This window comes from Zootoca vivipara, chromosome 2, assembly GCF_965207765.1.
Source record: "Zootoca vivipara chromosome 2, rZooViv2.hap1.1, whole genome shotgun sequence".
In the NCBI taxonomy this organism is placed as follows: Eukaryota; Metazoa; Chordata; class Lepidosauria; order Squamata; family Lacertidae; genus Zootoca; species Zootoca vivipara.
Genome location: NC_142584.1, coordinates 31,629,211 through 31,650,269, shown reverse-complemented (window position 1 = coordinate 31,650,269; position 21,059 = coordinate 31,629,211). Strand labels below are relative to the sequence as shown.

The following is a 21,059-nucleotide window of genomic DNA, read 5'->3' as shown; positions in this document are numbered from 1 at the left end:
ACCACTGAGCCTAGGGCTTGCTGATCAGAAGGTCGGCGGTTCGAATCCCTGCGACGGGGTGAGCTCCCGTTGCTTGGTCCCAGCTCCTGCCAACCTAGCAGTTCGAAAGCACGCCAAAGTGCAAGTAGATAAATAGGAACCGCTACAGTGGGAAGGTAAACGGCGTTTCCATGTGCTGCTCTGGTTTGCCAGAAGCGGCTTTGTCATGCTGGCCACATGACCTGGAAGCTATACGCCGGCTCCCTCGGCCAATAATGCGAGATGAGTGCCGCAACCCCAGAGTCGGTCACGACTGGACCTAATGGTCAGGGGTCCCTTTACCTTTACCTAGTTGCCTGTAGACAGAGGGTGTTCATACAGTCAACGACAAAAGTGTAAGGAAGCAGGCTATTAAATCTAACGTTCTCTTTAGAACTAAAAGTGATGAGATGTGGGAATGGCCTCCCACTTTTTTATTGTAATGTAGTCTTGTTTCAGACTTCTCTAAGCCACAGTGGGCTTGATCAGAGCTGTGTTGGGTGCAAGGGATGTACTTAACCCTGTTTTTCAAGTTATATACTCTCCCACCCACCCTGCTTGCTGATTTTATTTTCTCCTCAAGGGGAAAGAGATCAGCAACTCATTAGTTTCTTACTTTTTTGCTTGTTGGGCTACAAGCACATGCCGCCTTTATTACAGCAACTTGAAATAAAATTAGTACTATATCTCTTCAAATTCTGTGCTGGTGGAAGTACAATTCCCCTAAATCAGAGATTTGACATCTCGGGGATTTATCCAGGTGTATTCAAAGGCAAAACACTATATATCTTTTATAATGGAGGGTAGAAGGGGAACCTTGCGGTCTTTGGGGAGTTATGGTGCAGAGAGCTGTGCTGTACCATCCATGGGAAGCTGCCTTCTCCTGAGACAGATCATTGGTCCATCTATCTCAGTATTGTCAACCCTGACTGGCAGCCTTTCTCCAGGGTTTCATACAGAGGACACTCCCAGCCCTATTTGAAGATGCTGGGGATTGGCTCAAGGCCCTTCTGTGTACAGAGCGAGTGCTCATCCCCTCTCCCAAAGGACTGTTCTCCCTCCTTGCTGCTTCTCCGCTTTCTCGCCCAGATCTTTAAGAGGATGTGCATTTCTGCACATGACTTGGTTCCCCAAGATTCATCTTGCTTCTTCATAGAGAAAAGACTAAAACAGCAACTCTTCTGGTTTTGGCTGCTGGTACCAGGAAGGGTGGAGATAGCCTGTGGGGACCTACATGCCTAGAATTTGGCTATATGGGTAGCAAGAATTCTTGTGCCCAAACAGCTAAGTATAGAGGAGCATCACTTAACCCTTGGCACATTCAGTTGATCAGGATTCAGCCACAGCTGCAAACAATCCCTGCATGCAAAAAGCTGAGTGTGAAGAGAAAAGTCACAATGTGCACCCAGTTCATGGTTCTCTTGTTTCTGACCTGAGTCTTGGCTCCTTCTCTTTTCTTTTTTTATGCAGCCATTTTCACCGACTGGTGAGGATCTTCAGCATTCTCACAATGGCCAGACAAATTCGGTGATAGGTAAGAGGAGAGACGAAAGGGCTGGTGGGAGATCGAAACTGACATTGCAAACACAGTAAATAGAAAGCAGAGGGACTCTAAAAATGGGGAATATCTGTAGGGGGTTTGCTGTCTGCCTGACAGGGGCAATAAGCAAGGGAGTGCTGAGAGGTACATTCATGGTGCCTGTCCTTCAGTTGTGGAATGCCCTTCCCAAATATCTTTGGGAAAACCTTCCCAACCTTCCTGTTTGAGTTGACAGCCAACAGCAGTGTTAAGTAATAATAATAATAATAATAATAATAATAATAATAATAATAATAATAATTTATTTATACCCCACCCATCTGGCTGGGTTTCCCCATCCACTCTGGGCGGCTTCCAACAGAAAAATAAAATACAATAATCTATTAAGCATTAAAAGCCTCCCTAAACAGGGCTGCCTTCAGATGTCTTCTAAAAATCTTCTAAAAAGTAGGCAGCGACTGATGTTTGGTTTCTGTATAGTTCACATATGAAGTAAGATACTCCATTTTACAGTTGAGTCCTTGAAATAGTATGGGATAGAAATTATACAAAAATTAAAATAGTCCAGATTAACCTGTGGTTCAACTGTGAATATACATACATACAGTTGTGCCTTGGTTCTCGAACGCCTTGGTACTCGTACGTTTTTGGTCCCAAACGCCGAAAACCCAGAAGTAAGTGTCCCAGTTTTCAAACGTTTTTCGGAAGCTGAACGTCCAACATGGCTTCCGCTTGAGTGCAGGAAGCTCCTGCAGCCAATCGGAAGCCGCGCCTTAGTTTTTGAACGGTTTCGGGAGTCGAACGGACGTCCGGAATGGATTACGTTGGAGAACCAACTGTACATAATTTTATTTGTATACTACCTTTCCACAGCTCAAACCATGCTCAAGGTGGTTTACAACAAGAAAAAACACATAACTAGAACACAACAAAGAACAAACAATAAATGAATCATTAAAAAGTACAACAATAATAATAATAATAATAATAATAATAATAATAATAATAATAATAATTTATAATAATTTATTATTTATACCCCGCCCATCTGGCCGGGTTCCCCCAGCCACTCTGGGCGGCTTCCAACAAAACAGAAATTCTAAAATACAGAAATCCATCAAACATTAAAATACAGAAATCCATTAAACATTAAAAGCTTCCCTAAACAGGACTGCCTTGAGATGCCTTCTAAAGGTCTGGTAATTGTTGTTCTCTTTGACCTCTAGTGGGAGGGCATTCCACAGGGTGGGTGCCACTACCGAGAAGGCCCTCTGCCTGGTTCCCTGTAACTTGGCTTCTCGTAGTGAGGGAACCGCCAGAAGGCCCTCGGAGCTGGACCTCAGTGTCCGGGCAGAACGATGGAGGTGGAGACGCTCCTTCAGGTATACCGGACCGAGGCCGTTTAGGGCTTTAAAGGTCAACACCAACACTTTGAATTGTGCTCGGAAACGTACTGGGAGCCAATGTAGGTCTTTCAGGACCGGTGTTATGTGGTCTCGGCGGCCGCTCCCAGTCACCAGTCTAGCTGCCGCATTCTGGATTAGTTGTAGTTTCCGGGTCACCTTCAAAGGTAGCCCCACGTAGAGCGCATTGCAGTAGTCCAAGCGAGAGATAACTAGAGCATGCACCACTCTGGAGAGACAGTCAGTGGGCAGGTAGGGACTCAGCCTGCGTACCAGATGGAGCTGATAAACAGCTGCCCTGGACTCAGAGTTGACCTGTGCCTCCATGGACAGCTGTGAGTCTAAGATGACTCCCAGGCTGCGCACCTGGTCTTTCAGGGGCACAGTTACCCCATTCAGGACCAGGGAGTCCTCCACACTCTCCCGCCTCCTGTCCCCCACAAACAGTACTTCTGTCTTGTCAGGATTCAATCTCAATCTGTTAGCCGCCATCCATCCTCCAACCGCCTCCAAGCACTCACACAGGACCTTCACCGCCTTCACTGGTTCTGATTTAAAAGAGAGGTAGAGCTGGGTATCATCAGCATACTGATGGACACCCAGCCCAAACCCCCTGATGATCTCTCCCAGCGGCTGCATATAGATGTTAAAAAGCATGGGGGAGAGGACAGAACCCTGAGGCACCCCACAAGTGAGAGCCCAGGGGTCTGAACACTCATCCCCCACCACCACTTTCTGAACACGGCCCAGGAGGAAGGAGCGGAACCACTGCATGACAGTGCCCCCAGCTCCCAAGCCCTCTAGACGGTCCAGAAGGATGTTATGGTTGATGGTGTCAAAAGCCGCTGAGAGATCCAGCAGAACAAGGAAACAGCTCTTACCTTTGTCCCTAGCCCGCCGGAGATCATCGACCAGTGCGACCAAGGCAGTTTCAGTCCCATGATGAGGCCTGAATCCTGACTAGAAGGGATCCAAATGGTCCGCTTCTTCCAGGCGTGCCTGAAGTTGTTCAGCAACCACTCGCTCAATCACCTTGCCCAAGAATGGAAGATTTGAGACTGGGCGATAGTTGGCCATATTGGCCGGATCTAAAGATGGTTTTTTAAGAAGTGGTTTAATAACCGCCTCTTTCAGCGGGTCTGGGAAGGCTCCCTCATGGAGAGAAGCATTTACCAACCCGCGAAGCCCATCGCCCAGCCCTTCCCGGCTAGCTTTTATAAGCCAGGATGGGCAAGGATCAAGGAGACAGGTGGTTGGTTTCACTCGTCGAAGCAGCCTGTCCACATCCTCGGAGGTAACAGATTGAAATTGATCCCACAAAACTTGACTAGACAGGACTCTAGCACTCCCCCGCCCCGGCCCTGCTCCCACGGTGGAGTCTACCTCTTCCCGAATCTGAGCGACTTTATCTGCAAAAAACTTTGCAAAATCATTGCAGGAGATCATGTGGCCCGTACTGGGCCCGGATGGAGCAGGTGGTTCCGCTAAATTGCGAACCACCTGGAAGAGTCTCCTGCTGCTGTTTTCTGCAGATGCGATGGAGACGGTGAAGAAGGTCCTCTTCGCTGTTGCCATTGCCACTTGGTAGGCTCGAAGTTGAGCTCTAGCCCGTGTCCGGTCTGATTCAAAATGAGTTTTCCGCCACCGGCGCTCTAGCCGTCTCAACGACTGTTTCATCGCCCTCAGCGCCGGGGAAAACCACGGGGCTGTCCGGGCTCCATGCAATCTGAGAGGGCGCTTCGGAGCCAGACAGTCAATAGCGCTGGTTAACTCCGCATTCCAGCGGGCCACCAGGGAATCAGCTGAAAGGCCATCGACATGGGATAAAACATCCCCTACCACTCTCTGGAAGCCAATTGGATCCATTAAGTAGCGGGGGCGGACCATCCGAATCGGTCCCACCTCCCTGCAGAGGGGAAGGGTTGTGGAGAAGTCCAGTTGCACCAGAAAGTGATCTGACCATGGCACTTCTTTTGTTTCGCTTTTACTTAATGTCAGATCACCAACATCCATAGAGGTAAACACCAAGTCCAAGGCATGTCCGCGGCTATGAGTTGGGCCAGACTTATTCAGGGACAGCCCCATGGTGGCCATGCTTTCCACGAAGTCCCGAGCGGCACCTTGTAAGGTCGTATCGGCATGGATGTTAAAATCCCCTAAGACAACCAAGCTAGGTGTCTCCAGGAGCACATCCGACACGACCTGAAGCAGCTCGGGCAGGGAATCCTTGGTGCAGCGGGGAGGTCGGTACACCAAAAGGAATCCTGTACTGCCCCTATTGCCCAACTTCCAGAACATGCACTCAGAAAACTCAGTCTTACCAATAGGACGCCTGGTGCAAACTAGGCGAAAAACGAAACGAAACTGAACAATTTCCTCTTAAATCACAACGGAATCGAAAACAATGATACAAAAAACCAATAGCAACAACCCACCCCACCAAAAAAACCCGGAATCTTTCTGGTTGAAGCTTCTGGGACAGTCAGAACATTTGTGGGGTTTCTCTCCTGTGTGGCTGATCCTGTGCTCAGGAGGGAGGTGTTCTGGAAGAAGCACTTCCCACAATCCAAGCACTTATTTTTTTCTTATTTTTTTCTTTTTTAAAAAATATATTTATTAAAGATTTTCAAACATACAAAAATACAAAACACACGAAACACAAAAAATACAAAAATACAAAATACACAAAAATACAAAAACAAAAAATCTTACTTATAACCCTTATTTCTGATCTATAGACTTCCTCTTCCTCCTCCTGCTGCGCTTCTTTACATTTCATATTTAGTAAATTCTAAATCTTATATAAACTCTAAATTTACTTCAATATAGATATTTTACTATATCTATTGTATCTTATCCTTTAAACACTCAATCTATATCTTACTTCTTAATTAAAATATCCTTATCTTCTAACAATACTTATTTTCAAACCCTTATATTGTCTACAACCTCCTTGTATCTCCCTCACTACCCTTGAATCACCCACAATGCAAGCACTTATAAGGCTTTCCCCGTGTGCAGACTTTGATGCCTTACAAGGTTTGGGCTGCTACTGAACATTTCCCCACGCTTCTCTCTGTTCACAAGAGCCAGAAGTGCCACCACTGCCTTCATTCATTCATTCATTCATTCATTCATTCATTCATTTTGATGAGGCTGCTTTGCAGCACCCACACAAGCCCCACTGAAATAAGCAAGTGTTGTGTATCTAGGAACAGTGTTTCCCTGGGTTATTTTGCCCTGCGTTGATTCTGTCCGAGGCTCCATGGGCCTGCTATGATGACCCTGCTCTGGCTCCTTTCAGGGACACTGGGGCACCAGAACCTCTCCAACTGTAACACCAACGACAGGATCTTCTCCCACCAATATCTACGGCCAGAGCAGCTCCTGGAAGGGAAGGTACTGAAATCAATCTAACTAATGTTTTATATATAAATCCATTGGTTCTAGCATCAGGCTACTCCCCATAAAAGGGAACAAAGTTTGAATGGTATCGCCAGGGGTGACCAACTCCCAAGAGACTGCAATCTACTCACAGAGTTAAAAACTGGCAGTGATCTACCCCCCTGTTTTGGGGGGTTCAGGTCAAAGCTGTTGAGCTTTTTTAGGGAGGAGGAAAGCCCCGTTTTTTGGGGGGGTGCAGGGCTTTTTTTTTAGGGAAGCCAAAGTTATTTATCTTCTTTGGGGGGTGCCAGTGATCTACCGGTAGATCACGATCTACCTGTTGGACGTGCCTGGTGTAAAACAACCTTGCCCCAGTCCATCCTAGAGTTAGACACACTTTCCATTAAAATAACTCAGTGGATTACAGCTTCCCCCACTTGTGCTGTATCGTGGGCCCTGTATATGTCTTATGTTTATATGGACAACACATTTTAATCCTGTTTTTAAGTTGTATTTTAATCAATTGTTTTTATACCTGATGTTAGCCACCCGGAGCCCGGTCTTGGCCGGGGAGGGCGGGGTATAAATAACATTTATTATTATTATTTAGAATGACTTTGGGGGCAAGAATTTGTCCACGTCTGTTAACTTTATCAAGAGAATACCTTAAGCTTGGTACTTGGATTTTTATTTTTGTTTTTATATATATAGAAAAACCTTTCCCTCCATAAGGAACAAAGAGGTCCCAGATAGAAGCAGGGAGCTGTCAGATTCTGGCTGGTCACAATACGTGACTCAAGGTCTGAGTTCGGCTTTCTGAGCAAAGCAGTCCTGTTTGAATCAGTTAATGGCAAAACAGTGCATTTGATTAATGCTCTGGATCACACAAGATCCTGCTGAAAGAGCCATGGGCAGGGAAGTGGTTATGGACAAAATGTGGGACCAAAAAAAGGGAAAAGAATAGAAGTTCTGGGTAAGCGTGGCAGATCCAGAAGGCGGGAAGTCGGATATGAGCTGGAAACCTAAGCTGTTGGCTGGGCTTGCCAAACTGTTATAAGCATGACTTATGGATTACTTTGCTTGCTTTTGTGTGTGTGGAGGGGCGGGTAGTTATCCATTCTCAAGGAACTCTGTATTATCTGGCTGAAACACTTTTGACGCCATAGAATTCTAGTATTTGAATATTAAGTGGTGTTATTTTTCCCATTATTATTTCAGTGCTCACAAAGACTCTGTAGAATGCTGTGCCTTGTGGGGTTGCCACATATATGCATTGGATTGGGGGGGGGGGAGCTGAAAAGCACAGTGGGTTGAAGAGGAGATCGCTGTGGAGCCAACAAGTTCAGGATTGATGAATTGGTCCTAAACAGAGATGTGAAGGCTCAGGGAAAAAAACCTGGGAAAATTCAGGGGATGGGTTTTTTCCCCATTTTTTCAGGGGGTTTCCCAGCTTTCAAATCTCAAGTCCCAATTAAAGAACATAAACCCATTGATACCTGCCTTTTTTTTTAATGGTAGGTTAGGTTGAGAGGCATTGACTGGCCCAAGGTCACCTAGCGAGCTCCATGGCTGAGTGGGGGATTCAAACCCTGGTCTCCCAGGTCCTAGTCCGACACTCTAACCACTACACCATGCTGGCTCTCCTATACCTGCCATATCGGGACCAGGCTAAATGGCCAGGGTACCTTTTGAGCGAGCGCTCGAGATTGAGAACCAGCAGTCTTTTTAAAAAGCTGTTCCGGGAGATTTGTTTGCATTTATCCAACCATTGTAGGGGCATGTGATGCATTCAGGATGCACTAGTGGCAAGTGCTCCATCACTGATCTCCATGGAGTGATGGCAGGAGTGCATTGGCCCCTCCTAGTCTGCACCACTGCCACACAAGGGACTTCTCTGTCTCCCCTCTGCAGGATGCTGAAGCCATTTACAATTGGCTGAGTGAATTCCAGCTGGAGGGCTACGCAGCCAACTTCCTGAATGCAGGCTACGATGTGCCCACTATCAGCCGCATGACCCCGGAGGTAAGGCATGGGGGAAGCAGAAGGGGCTGAGCAAAAGGGAGGGAGGAAGACGTTTTGGTTTCCCTGCCATCACCCATCTGCACCTTTACTGCCTGGTGCTTTGTGAGACCTTCCCAGGAGTGCCATTGCAGAACATGTGCTGCACATGATTTATAAAGCATCCTGTGCTAGACCACATAGTACACGTGCCTGCTTGTTAGACGTTAATGAGGGCACCTGTGCCTCTCTTTGTTTCAGGACCTCACAGCCATTGGGGTGACCAAGCCAGGCCACAGGAAGAAAATATCCACCGAGATTGGGCAGCTCAGCATTGCCGAATGGCTCCCAAATTACATCCCTGTGAGTATGGACCACACCCCTGTCAGCTACATCCCTGCCAGCCAATCAGAATCAGGGTGCAACCCAAAGCCCTGAAGACCTGGGCAAAGGGGCAGGTTTACACAGAGGGTTATGGGGTTCTTAAACTAACTGTGCCCCTGAAGGACCAGGTGCACAGCCTGGGAGTCATTTTGGACTCACAGCTGTCCATGGAGGCACAGGTCAATTCTGTGTCCAGGGCAGCTGTCTATCAGCTCCATCTGGTACGCAGGCTGAGACCCTACCTGCCCACGGACTGTCTCACCAGAGTGGTGCATGCTCTAGTTATCGCCCGCTTGGACTACTGCAATGTGCTCTACGTGGGGCTACCTTTGAAGGTGACCCGGAAACTACAACCAATCCAGAATGCGGCAGCTAGACTGGTGACTGGGAGCAGCCGCCGAGACCATATAACACCAGTCCTGAAAGACCAACATTGGCTCCCAGTACGTTTCCAAGCACAATTCAAAGTGTTGGTGCTGACCTTTAAAGGCCTAAACAGCCTCAGCCCAGTATACCTGAAGGAGCGTCTCCTCCCCCATCATTCTGCCCGGACACTGAGGTCCAGTGCCAAGGGCCTTCTGGTGGTTCCCTCACTGCGAGAAGCAAAGCTACAGGGAACCAGGCAGAGGGCCTTCTCGGTAGTGGCACCCACCCTGTGGAACACTTTCCCATCAGAGGTCAAAGAGATAAATAACTACCTGACATTTAGAAAACATCTGAAGGCAGCCCTTTTTAGGGAAGTTTTTAATTTGTGTCTTCTCCAGTCTCCAGAGAGTAGCTGGAAGTGGGGAGGCAGAAAAAGATCCTCCTTTCCTTACACTCTGCAGTTTTAATCCGAAATCTTAGGCGCAGTACTGCGTCCAGAGCTCAGAAACTGCTCACGCTATTGAAATTCCCTGTCACAAAATGTGCCTAGAACAATGGATGTTTCGAACACTGGTTCCAAGTCTTCTCTGTCAGTGACTAGTATTGATTATGATGGGCAATAATCGCAACAACAACAACAATTGTGTCATTTATGTTATCCTACCCCTTCTCCAAGGAGCACAGGGTGTCATACACAGTTTCCCCCCACTACCAGCTTTCATTCTTGCGACATCCATTTATAAGCACTAGATATTTTAGGTGGCAGCTGTAGGCCTATGTGTGGAGCTGATGGCATTTAGAAACTGCGTCTTTCTGCCTGTGGGATGCTCTTTACCGATACAGCTCCCAAAGACTCGCTCAGGCAACTTTCTGCGGAAAGCAGCGTGGGATTTGCTATAAGAGCTCATTGTGGTTGTGCTGTCTTCTAGGATGACCTAATGGAGTGGCTGAGTGCCCTTGGGCTACCCCAGTACCACAAGAAGCTGGTGAGCAACGGCTATGACTCCATCAGCATCGTGACAGATCTGACTTGGGAGGACTTGCAGGAGATTGGCATCAACAAGCTCGGTGAGGGGGAAAGAAGGGAAACCAACCACTTGGGAACTCCTGGCTGCTTGTTTCAGTCCTGCACTACATAAACATGAGTGGTGGGGAACCGCATCTGAAAAGAGCTCCATACAGTGGCCTCCCTTGCATCTCAGTGCAGCAGAGAAAAAGCTCAGTTATCCAAAGATGCTGTATTTATGGTGGCTCTTTAAATTGGCTGGGGGCAGCCATGAATGATCCTGCTAGTGGTGTTTGGCTAACCACAAGATGTCCCTATAGAGCACGGTTTCCCAAACTTGGGTCTCCAGCTGTTTATGGACTACAGTTCCCATCATCCCTGGCCCACTAGTCCTGCTCGCTGGGGATGATGGGAGTTGTAGTCCAAAAAATAACCCCCCAAAAAAACCAGCCGGATACCCAAGTTTGGGAAACACTGTTTGAGGAAGCCTTCACAAACCTGGCACCTTCCAGATGTTTTTGACTGGGGCTGGTGAGAGCTGTAGACCAAATTTTACCATAGTGAAATGTGGAATGAAAAGGCGCTTGCCCTTTCTTCAAACCCTGCCCTTGTTCCTGGGACATGGGAAACCGTGGTTTGGCCATGCACTGGCTTGGTGCTCTTGGACATTTCCTACTCTTAAGGGGAATCCTTCCCACTGTTAATGGGCGTGCACAACCTTCAAAAACCTCTCCCAGCCAGGTGAGGTGGCGGAAAGCAGATCCCTCTCAGTTTGACTTCACTGACTGGAAATACAGAAACGTCACACACATACCACTCTCTCACAACGCAAACAAGGGCCATTTGAACCTGCACATCAGAAGGTACTTAACCCAGAATATGCTCATTGTTGGTTTGTTTCCCAGGCACATGTGTGCTGACTAGCATTCTTAGGCGATTGCTCACCCTTAGACACAGTGATTTATTTATTTCAAATAGAGGCTACCCATCTATTATGTTTCCTCCCACAAAGACAGCAGTGTTCCCCTCTCCTTGCTCAGAACGCAGCATTGAGTTTTGACATGGGCTAAGGAGACTGTCCGTTTCCCCCCGTTTCATGAGGGAAGCATTCTGTGTCCATCTCGGGGGTGTTGCTTTTAGCCCAGTCCTCCCCACCCTTCCCAAAAACCTCGGGGTGCAGGGTCCCCCGCTGAATAGGAGGCACTTCCCCCCCCCTCCGCCGCCGCCGCTGCTGCTGTGTGTTTTCCTTCCCACCTTCTTTCATGGCCTGATTTGACGAGGAAGGACTTGTTCCCATGTTAGGGCCTCGCCATCCAGTTTAGACTGGCCCACTGCCAAAAGGCCGCTCTGACAAAGAGGGGGAGAAAAGGGGAGGGGGAACCATGCCCCCTTATTGGGGGGGCAATAATTAGTGAGGTATTTGGCAGGGAATCAAATTCCCAGGGTAATTGGATGCCTGTTTTGGCACAGGGGAAGACAAGCCCCGTTCGTAAGTGTCGCCAAAATATGCCCTCTGGCTCCATCCCCGACCAGCCACACGTAGAAGTTATCGGGGGCACGCAACAGGCGGCTGCTCCCAGGGCCTACTTCGGGCAGCCAAGTGTCTTCTTCCCATGACCCACTCCTTCCTACCTTCCTTCCTTCTTTCCCTCCCTCCCTTCCCACCAGCTTGCCCTGCCTTCACGCTTTCCCCTTGTTCCCTCAGAGCATCTCTCATTGCCTTGTCTAGAATTCTGTTGCCACAAAAGATCACTTTATATCCTTATACACTCTCCCCTCAGCCCAAGAAAAACCCCAGAGGTGCAGGAAAGAGATCTTACTATGCAGGTGTAGAAAGTGACCCTCTTTGCCAGCCGGTTCCTTTTTTTGGACATGGTGAAAGGAAGGCCCCAGAAGTGAGGGACTGGGGTCCGAGACAGAGAAGAGCCTGTTATCCCTCGAAGCACAAGGGGACATGGTATGCTGCATGGGCAAGTGTCTTTCTTGAATAAATACCTCAGCAAGGCTGGAGCCAGACTTTAAAGCAAGGCTGAGTTGGCCCAACTGCCACCTGTGCCATTTGTTGTGGTTGTAGAATTTATATATCTTTATCGTTAGACTGGGTTTCCCAAGCTTGGGTCTCCAGCTGTTTTGGGACTACAACTGCCCTCATCCCTAGCTAGCAGGACCAGTGGTCAGGGATGGTGGGAATTGTAGTCCAAAAACAGCTAGAGGAGCAAGTTTAGGAAACAACGCATTAGCTTCATAATAATAATATTAGCAACTGCACTCCCAATTTTATCCTTGTGAAGGAGGTGCAGCTGGGCTTCATGGCCAAGAAGGGTTTTGAACCCGGGTCTCTCTATTCCTAGCCTGACACCCTAACTTCTTCACCACACTGGGCATGGGACCGAGCCTCCTGCTGGTCCCATTTTATGTCCTGGCAGGGCCTGCTCCTTTTAGTCTATGTTATACGTGAATGTCTGGACTGATAAAGGCTCTGCCTCCAAAGTACCAGCCTGAGAGGAAGAGACAGGATTTTGAGCTTCTCCTCGCTTGTGCTTGGAGTCTTCCAGTAGAAGCGTTTGCCTCCTACAATCCCTGAGCTTAGTTTTTGCTTCTTTTGTGCCACCTGCAGGCCACCAGAAGAAGCTCATGCTGGCTGTCAAGAAGCTGGCCGACCTCCGCAAGAGCCTGAGCCAGGCCGACACCAGCACCCTCAGGCGCAGGATCCCCGGCGCCTTGGACATTGTTACCATTGAGTCTGTCGAGAACGGGGAGTGCCACTCACCACACACGCCCAAGATGACCACTTTCCAGGACAGCGAGCTGAGCTATGAGCTCCAGACGGCCATGTCCAACAGCTGCCAGGAGACTTTGACCATCAAGAGCGCCCAGGGCATGTCACGGAGCCAAGAGAGCATTGGTGTGCGGTCCAGGGGGTCGGGGCACTCCCAGGAGAACATGCTGTCCCACAGCACCACCTCGAGCCGTTCGCAGGAGAGCTTGGGAAGCGGCGAGAGCAGCAGCGGCAGCAGCGGACACTCTTCAACCCAGCCCCGCCTCGCGGAAAACTCTGCCACCCCGCAGGGTCGGCCCAACCCAGAGAACTATGGGAAATTTGTTCCGCAGGTTAGCAGCCCTGAGGGAATCAACGGCTATTCCAGCGGTTGTGCGGGAAGCCCTCTGAGGGAGAGAAATCTTCCTGAGGGGATGGACCAGTACCAGAGACCAAGCGCTCTGAAGGGGGATTTCCTTCCCCACACAGAGCCTCCTGAGACACTGCCAGGCACGTCCCCTTGTGCATCGCCCCACACGGCCAGCAAGGGGACGGCCCCATATGTCTTCATGTACCCCCATGTGTCCTTGAAGTCCCCTCCGCCACCTCCTTCACCGTCCGTGCCTGAGCAGGCCAAGGCCCCCGCTCCCTTCTCTGCCCAGAGGACCATGCTGCAGTCAACAGCCCAGAAAGCTTTCTCCTACCTCCATTCCCACTGTGGCCCCACAGAGCCGCCTCACGTGCCCCCCAAGCCCGGGGCGGAGCAGCAGAACGCCGAGGGCTTCAAGCACAAGAAGCGCTCACACAGCTTGAACCGCTACGCGTTGTCCGACGGGGAGGCCGAGGAAGAGGAGCCTCCCACCAGCTCTGTGGGCTCATACGCTACCCTGACCAGGCGGCCTGGGCGCAGCCAGGTGCCGCGGACCCAGCCGTCGTCGGCCGCCAAGGTCTCGCGCAGCCAGTCCTTTGCCATCCGCGCCAGGAGGAAGGGCCCCCCGCCCCCGCCTCCCAAGCGCCTCAGCTCGGTCTCCAGCGCGCAAGTTGGTGCAGAGTACGAACAGGGCCAGGAGACACAAAAAGGACCCTCCCTCTCCCAGGACGGAGGAGGAGATGGCCCTCGTGACAGGGGCTGCTCTCCGAGAAATGCTGCAGCTGTGCTCAATGGGTCTGTGGCTGACGGGAGCCTGGCCAAGCCTCTTAAGTCCCCCAAACCCACCGGTCTCGGTCAGGAGTTGGCCAGCAAAATGGGCCTGCACAATTCAGCTGGAGCAGACCCCAGCAGCGCGGAAGCCACCAGTGGCCAAAGCCAGGCCTTTGAAGGCAACGTCCCCAGGAGACGAACGTTTAGCGAACCCGCGGTTGCCATGACGGAAGCTCTGCAGCACAGCCACGAGGACACCCGGTCCGACACGGAGGAAGAAACAGCAGCAGAGACAGACAGCTGTGCCAAGTCCCCCTGCTCGTCTCAGAACAGCTCCAGCGAGTGCATTCCGTTTGCGGAAGAAGGCAACCTGACCATCAAGCAGCGGCCGAAGCCCACTGGGCAGCTCAAGGCAGACGCCGCTGTGCCAGAGTCCGATTCTGCCTCGGCTCAGCCTTACAGGGAAGAGCAAGAAGAGACCCCGGCGAAAGAGGGCCCCACAGTGTTGGAATTCAATCTCACAGAGTCCGACACGGTCAAGAGGCGGCCCCGGTGCAGGGAGAGAGAGCCCCTCCAGAACGTGCTGAAAGCGTTTGGGACGGCTGCGCCCAGCTCATCCTTGGCTCCGCAGTACGCCCAGGCTCAGACGGTCAGCATCAGCGGACCCTCACTGCACCCGGCGGAGCCGCAGCTGGCGGGAGACGCTTTTGACGATGACAGCATGGAGCTGCAGATCGCAGAGATAGAGAAGAGCATCCTGTCTCTGGAAAGGGGGATCAAGAAGCCGCCCGTCTCTCTGAAACCAACCAGCCCGATCCCACTGCAGGTCGAGAGGCACGGAGGAGCAGTCCATCTGAGGACGGCAGCCAATGCGACCGGTAGGCAACGTTCAGAGCTGCAGTTGGGCAAAATCTGGCCTCCGTGGCTTACCGCTACGCTGCGCTTTTCTGGAATCGGAAAGATTTTCTACATAGTGGTATCTCTCTCCTCCTTTAAAGGAAGGAGATGCAGGTGTGCTAGCAATGCCATCATCCTTTCTCAGGGCGGGGAATGGGTGTGGAGTTTGGGGTGAGTAGCAATTCAGTGTTGTTCCAGCTGCTCTTCAGGGCCATGACTGCTGGGAGAGAACCGGGATAGCACACCCATTGCTGCTTCTGGTTGGGGAAAGGGCACTGGAGGCTGTGGAAAGAGGTCTGGGCTGGGAGGAAATGGTGGGAGGGGGTGAGGAAGCAGAGAGGGCTGTAACCCACCATTTTCAAGACTGCTTTAGTCTTACTTGAAGAGACGGAGCGACTTGGTTCTATAGCCCCAGTGGGATAGGGGACTGCCTACTATAGGGGTCAGCAAACTAAGGCCCAAATCCCTTCTGGATCCAGCCCGAGTACAGTCCGGGAGTCGCCGCGTGGATCACCAGTCTTTCCCTCTCCCTCACACAGTGGCAGCGGTGCCTCCTCCCTCCCCCCTCCTCCTGGCTTCTCCCTGCCCTGCCTAGAGGAGGAAGGGGGCTGGGCTTTGTTGGTGCCAGCAGCAGCAGTGCTCGAGCGGCTGTCATTTTAAGCAGCCCCTCTCCGGGCCCTTTCATGTGCTGCTCATTGTCCCCCCGCTGCCGCCAGCCCCTGCCGCTCGCAAGACACAGGCAAGCGGCCACTGGGGCTCATGGGGCTCTTGCATCAAATGTTTTTTCCAGAATATAGTCTGCCCTGCCCCCCACAAGGTCTGATGGACAGTGGACCGGCCCCCTGCTGAAAAAGTTTGCTGACCCCTGGCCTACAGTGTAGTGATGGTAGCGATGCTTAGGCATATATTTTTAGTTACAATTAGTTTGACATGGAATTGAAATGGAAATCACATGTAAAATTTAATGTAGCGCTGTCCTTCCCTGTGGCCAAGATCCTTCCATAATCTTTACTCTTGGGTATGTTCCATTCAGCAAAAGGTGCCTGGATATTTCAAATAAAAGTTCATAACTTGCAGGTTTTAGTCTCTCTCTCTCCCCCCCCCCCTTCTCATTGACCCTGGCTGGAGGTTTACAGAATCGATTTCTCTTTGAATAGTTTCTCTCTGAATTGCTCAGGACATCTTTACAGTTAGTTTTTTTTAAGAGCAGAAATCAGTAATTAGAGATGTTTCACTACCAAGAGGAGGAGGGGAGAGGAAATCAGCCCTCCCCTGCAGGAAAAAGAACTGATACAAGGCAATTCAGAAAAGCTATTCAAAGGAAATCAGTCACTGATTCCCCCCCCCTCCTGCTGCTGGCTAATAGGAAGTACTGTAACTGAAGGGCTGAAACCTGCAAATGGAGTTTAAACTAAAGGCACAAGCCTTAATACCACTATGCCTTTCATTATAAAATTGCATTTCACTATTAAATATTGCTACAAATCAAGTCTGGGGGGAAAACACGAGGAGTGCAGAAAACATGGAAGGGTTGCAGTTTTGAAACTATGTAATCTGGATGCTCTTTAAAACAAGAACGAATAAAGCATAGCAAATCCAGAAGTAAGGGCTAGGGTAGAAGTATTCCAGTTTACACTTGCTGGGAGAGTAGAATAGCATGAAGTTTTAATGGCAGGAATGCCTGCTGTTGCTGATCCAGTAGGGAGGTTGCACTATGTTTCCTTAAACTGCATGGGTCAAGTTTCAGAATACTCAACATAAGTTGTTGTTTTTTCCCCTCAGATGTCCCGGCCAAGCACACATCCATTGCTTCTACCAAGCTGGTGTTTTCGGGGCCAAAAACCATCTACCAACAAGTCCTGCAGAACTCCCGCAACACTGTCGCTCCCTGGGAAGCCACAGAGATGGTTTCAGAAGCGATGGGTCCCTACCCCATGAAACTGGGGCTGGGCGGCAAACCCGCCTTGAGTTTTGGGGTGCCCCTAGCCATGAGGCCTTTGAGTGCATCTCCGGACATGATCCACGCTCAGCAAAGGCTGGAACAAACCAACTCATCCTTGGCATCCACGCTTGAAGCTGCAGAAAAGAAAATCAACGCAGAGGAGGCAGACAGGTGAGGCATTGCTTGGATGTGAAGAGAGGGCAGGTAGGAGTGCCTGTCATGCACAGGGGGCATCCTCCAGGGTCTTTATCCAAAGTGCAGAATACAATGGCCCCTCTTCTTTATCAAGAGGGCACATGCATATTTCAGATACATCTGCCTTGGTCCAGCTAGGGACCTTGTGCAAGCAGACTTCCATACATATTGCCCTAGCTGGGTGAAGACTTGCATATGCAAATGGGTGTTGCTCATTCCTCTGAAGCTCCAAATACACTCCACCAACTCTCCCACCCAATCAGCAGTGAAATGAAATGAGCTCAGGCGCAACACTGGGCCACAATGAACTCTCACATCTGGAGGATGTCATTTTTCCAGAGAGACACAAAAATTTTGCTCTGAACTTCTGCAGTTTTCCTTGTCATAGGTGTCCTCACTTCAGGTGCTGGGGTCATATAAAACAGGAAGAATATAGGCAGCACTTGGGCTTATATGGGGAATGGTGCTGGGGGGTGGGGGTGGGTGAAAACCTTTAAAAATAGTAACCAGTACACTGGCACCTCTGGTTGCGCACGGGATCCGTTCCGGAGCTCCGGTTGGATCCTGAGGAATTCACAACCAGAGGTGCCTGTTCTGCGCATGCGCACAGCGTGGTAGAGCGCTTCTGCGCATGCACGCATGGCAAAACCCGGAAAAATGCTTCCGGGTTTGCCGCATGCGTAACCCGAAAGATACACAACCAGAGGTACCACTGTACCTTGTATTCCACCAGGAAATGGCTGTCTCAGAATGGGATGGATTATGTTCCTGCTTCCCGGCCTTTACCAAGAGACAGGCAGGCATTAGCAAGCCATTTGGGTGGCAGGGAAAGGACAGGGAGATGGGACTGCTCAGAGTGTGCAGGAAATGGCCCTATAAGCTTGGAAGAGGACTTTGGATCTGTTGAGGGAGGAGGTGTCCATTTCTTACCTGAAACCTTGCACCCAAATTGAACCATTTCTCCTGTCTTTGTCCCCCCAGCAACTATGGGACAGCACACTCGGCCAAGAACATCCTCGAAGACATCAGCAACATGTTTGATGACCTTGCAGAGCAGTTGGATGCCATGTTGGACTGAGGACGGGCTTCCTTCTCTGATGATGATGATGATGATGCAGGTTCATCCTTCTACCCTACCATTTATGAGAAGTGGGCAGCTTGGGGAGGAACCGCACGACTACTCATTGGCCCCTCCTTCCAGGCACTTTACCATCTTTTCCTGATTTCTTTTGAGTGCTAACTTCCAGCCAGAGGCAACTGCACTCCAAGACCAGATACCTTGGGGCAAGAGCGCATGAACACACATCAACTTGGTGTTTCCATCAGAGGGCACCAGATGCTTGCCAGGCCTCTAAACAGTGACCACCCGCATCAGCACTGAAGCTACAAAGAAGGGCTGATTGAATGCCTGCAGCGTTGAACCACAAGGGAGGCAGACCGATGCTGGAGGCTAGAGAGAGCTTCCCTTGGACCCTGGCCTCCTTCCCACATAATACCACAGAGATCTATGCTTCTTGCAAAGAGCAGCCCATTTCCGACTCCTGCGTCTTGTCATTTCAAAGGATGCCAACAATGTGTCAGCTTCCCAAGGGCAAAGGGGCCGAGTGCTCAGTGCGGCCAAGTCGCCAAAAGGGAACAGGATTGGTAAACCTGCCAGCTTCCAGAGCAAGACAGGGCCTTGCTGCTTTTCCCAACGTTGTCAGCAGAGGAAGGACCGTGTAATCCAAGTGGATTTAAATCCCTCGCGTTGCCCCATCTTTGCCTCGACCTCCAAAAGCAGCTGGCACAGCCTGTGGCTCCCAGAAAAGTAAAATAAGCTCAAGAGCAAAACACTTTTCAGGGGAACTGAAAACTACTTGACCTTCTTTCCCAAATACCTCGGGTCTCATTCATCACATGGACTGGGTGGGTTGGTGGAGAGAGAAAATAGTCTTCCATTTTTTTCCCTTTCCATAGAATCTGGAAGGAAAACGCTGATTGATGGCTTACAGTGCATGGCGCCCTCCAGTGGCAAAAATAATAAAAGGGATCCTGAACATGCTCTCCATTGTAGCATGAAAAGTGACTTTTCCTAGTTGCAAATACTCTTCCCTATCCTTTTTCCAGCAGGGAACGAAGCACGTAGATCTATTGTCTTTTCTTAAAATAGAAATTAAAACAAGACAGCAGTTGAGCTATAAGACAAAACTGCCTTTCCAAAGACCATTCCTTGTAACTCATCTCCCTGTCCAAAGTGAGCCCATCCCTACGGACAACTGAGTGCAGCGGACAAAGGGCCCATTTGCAACCCCATGGCATGCCGCTTCCTTCCTCCCTAGCGACAGTTCCACTCTGATGAGTGAGCTCTTACATAGCACCTCTGTAAATATGCCCAAGGTGGTGCCAATCAAGGAGCTTACAGAAGGAAGAGAAGGGAAAATAAAAGTGTAATGATTGCAGCTTACATGCTGCAGGCAGATTAGAACTTGCCAAGGACTGATATGGCAGAGAGACTGCAGCTGAGCAGTACAGCACATGCAGAAAGGTCCGATCTCCAACATTTCCAGGTAAGGCTGGCAAAAACTCCCGTCTGAAACTTTGGGAGAGCCACTGCCAGCGATACTGAGCTAGATGGACCAAGGGGTCAGACCCTGTAGAGGGCAGCTTCCCAGGAGGGTTTTGTTTTAAGTCTAAGATGAAGATGACCATGTATATCACAGATTTAAAACTTCTGCCAGTTTTACCAAGTATTGAGGCAGACAGGGCAACTCAGCAGTTTTAAAGTTAAGGCAACAGACCCTCTGGGCATCACGGGGGAAAGGGCTCTGCTGGAGGAGCCAGGATGTGCACCGCTTTTAATTTCTTAGTAGTGAATCATGAAGTGGCAAACATTGAGCCACTTGCAAGGAAGTGAAATCCAAATGGCGAAGGGAAAAAAGCGAGAGGCTACAATGGAGCCTATTAATGTGTCTTGGCCATAGATGTAGTTTCTCTTTATTTTTTTGACTCTCTTTTTATCCATAGTGTCAAGCGGATTAGTCATCCTCTAGTTGATGACTAGTGCTAAAAAATATTTTTTTAAAGAATTGCTGCAACCAGTGGCACTTTATAAAAAGGTTCATTAAGCCTTTTTGAAAAGAGGTTTGGATTTCACAGTAGTTGATTTGGGATGCAACCTTTCCCCCCACTGTCGATAAAACTGTAATTTTTTAAAAAGAAATGTATATATTTTTTAAATGTGGATTTGTTGTATATTTACTAACCAGAGTGCTGTTGTATTTTAGAGTTGGGGGTGGAACCACATTACTGTCTGAGCCACTAGGGGGCAGGAAAATGCTGTTCTTTGTGATCACTAATGAGAAAAATTCATTCCCCCTTCCCTTTTTGTCCAAAATGCTTATTTTTTAAGAGCTAGTTCTTTATTTTAAATATATTGTATGCTGTGTAAATTATGTATGGATGCAGTCGTGTCTAACCAGCCTTGGCCCCATCTGCTATATGTAGCAGGAACTGGCCTAGGGAAATTAGTCCAGGCAAAACACCAGCCAGGCAGTTTTTAAATCATCTAGTCTGTTTGTGTTAATCATGAATTCTTGTTTTAAACTAACATAAACAGCAACTTTATGGTATTAAACACTGGGGATTGTTTTCCCTTTTGACAGATGTACTTGGCTTGCTGAGTCTCCTCTTTTCGATCAGTCAGATGCATTGTATATCAAGTAGAGCTGTCACAACCTGAGGAAAAAGAAGTCATTTTGGACACCACTAAATATCAATGCTCAATGAATATTTTGTACTCCAGTATGGCTACCTAAGTTCAAAAATATGAGCATGCCTTAAGTGTGCAAAACCTGATGTGTGCTGCTTCAAATACTCAAAAGGAGCCATAAGGAAAGAACTGGGCACCTACTTTCCAGTATTTTAAAGAAAGATAAAAGCACCCTTCAGATCAGCTAAGATGTATGTGCACAATGCTTAAAGTGAAAATCAGGCATAGCAGGTCCATACGAAACAAATTAAGATTAATAAATTAAGGTTTAATGTGAAT

At 49.3% G+C, this 21,059-nt stretch overlaps 1 protein-coding gene across 9 annotated transcripts in view; it reads left to right on the top strand.

Moving 5' to 3' along the window:
* CASKIN2 (CASK interacting protein 2) overlaps nucleotides 1-20,678 on the top strand; it is a 107,377-nt gene extending 86,699 nt beyond the window's left edge. For all 9 annotated transcript variants that reach the window (XM_088661555.1, XM_035104454.3, XM_088661557.1 and 6 more), the window contains 8 exons: nucleotides 1,489-1,552; nucleotides 6,266-6,360; nucleotides 8,257-8,367; nucleotides 8,605-8,706; nucleotides 10,023-10,161; nucleotides 12,717-14,876; nucleotides 16,678-17,008; nucleotides 18,014-20,678. In XM_088661555.1, the coding sequence (XP_088517681.1) occupies nucleotides 1,489-1,552; nucleotides 6,266-6,360; nucleotides 8,257-8,367; nucleotides 8,605-8,706; nucleotides 10,023-10,161; nucleotides 12,717-14,876; nucleotides 16,678-17,008; nucleotides 18,014-18,110 (3,099 nt within the window). In that variant the 3' untranslated portion in view covers nucleotides 18,111-20,678. The remainder of the gene's footprint in view (nucleotides 1-1,488; nucleotides 1,553-6,265; nucleotides 6,361-8,256; nucleotides 8,368-8,604; nucleotides 8,707-10,022; nucleotides 10,162-12,716; nucleotides 14,877-16,677; nucleotides 17,009-18,013) is intronic.
* Nucleotides 20,679-21,059: the final 381 nt, after the last annotated feature.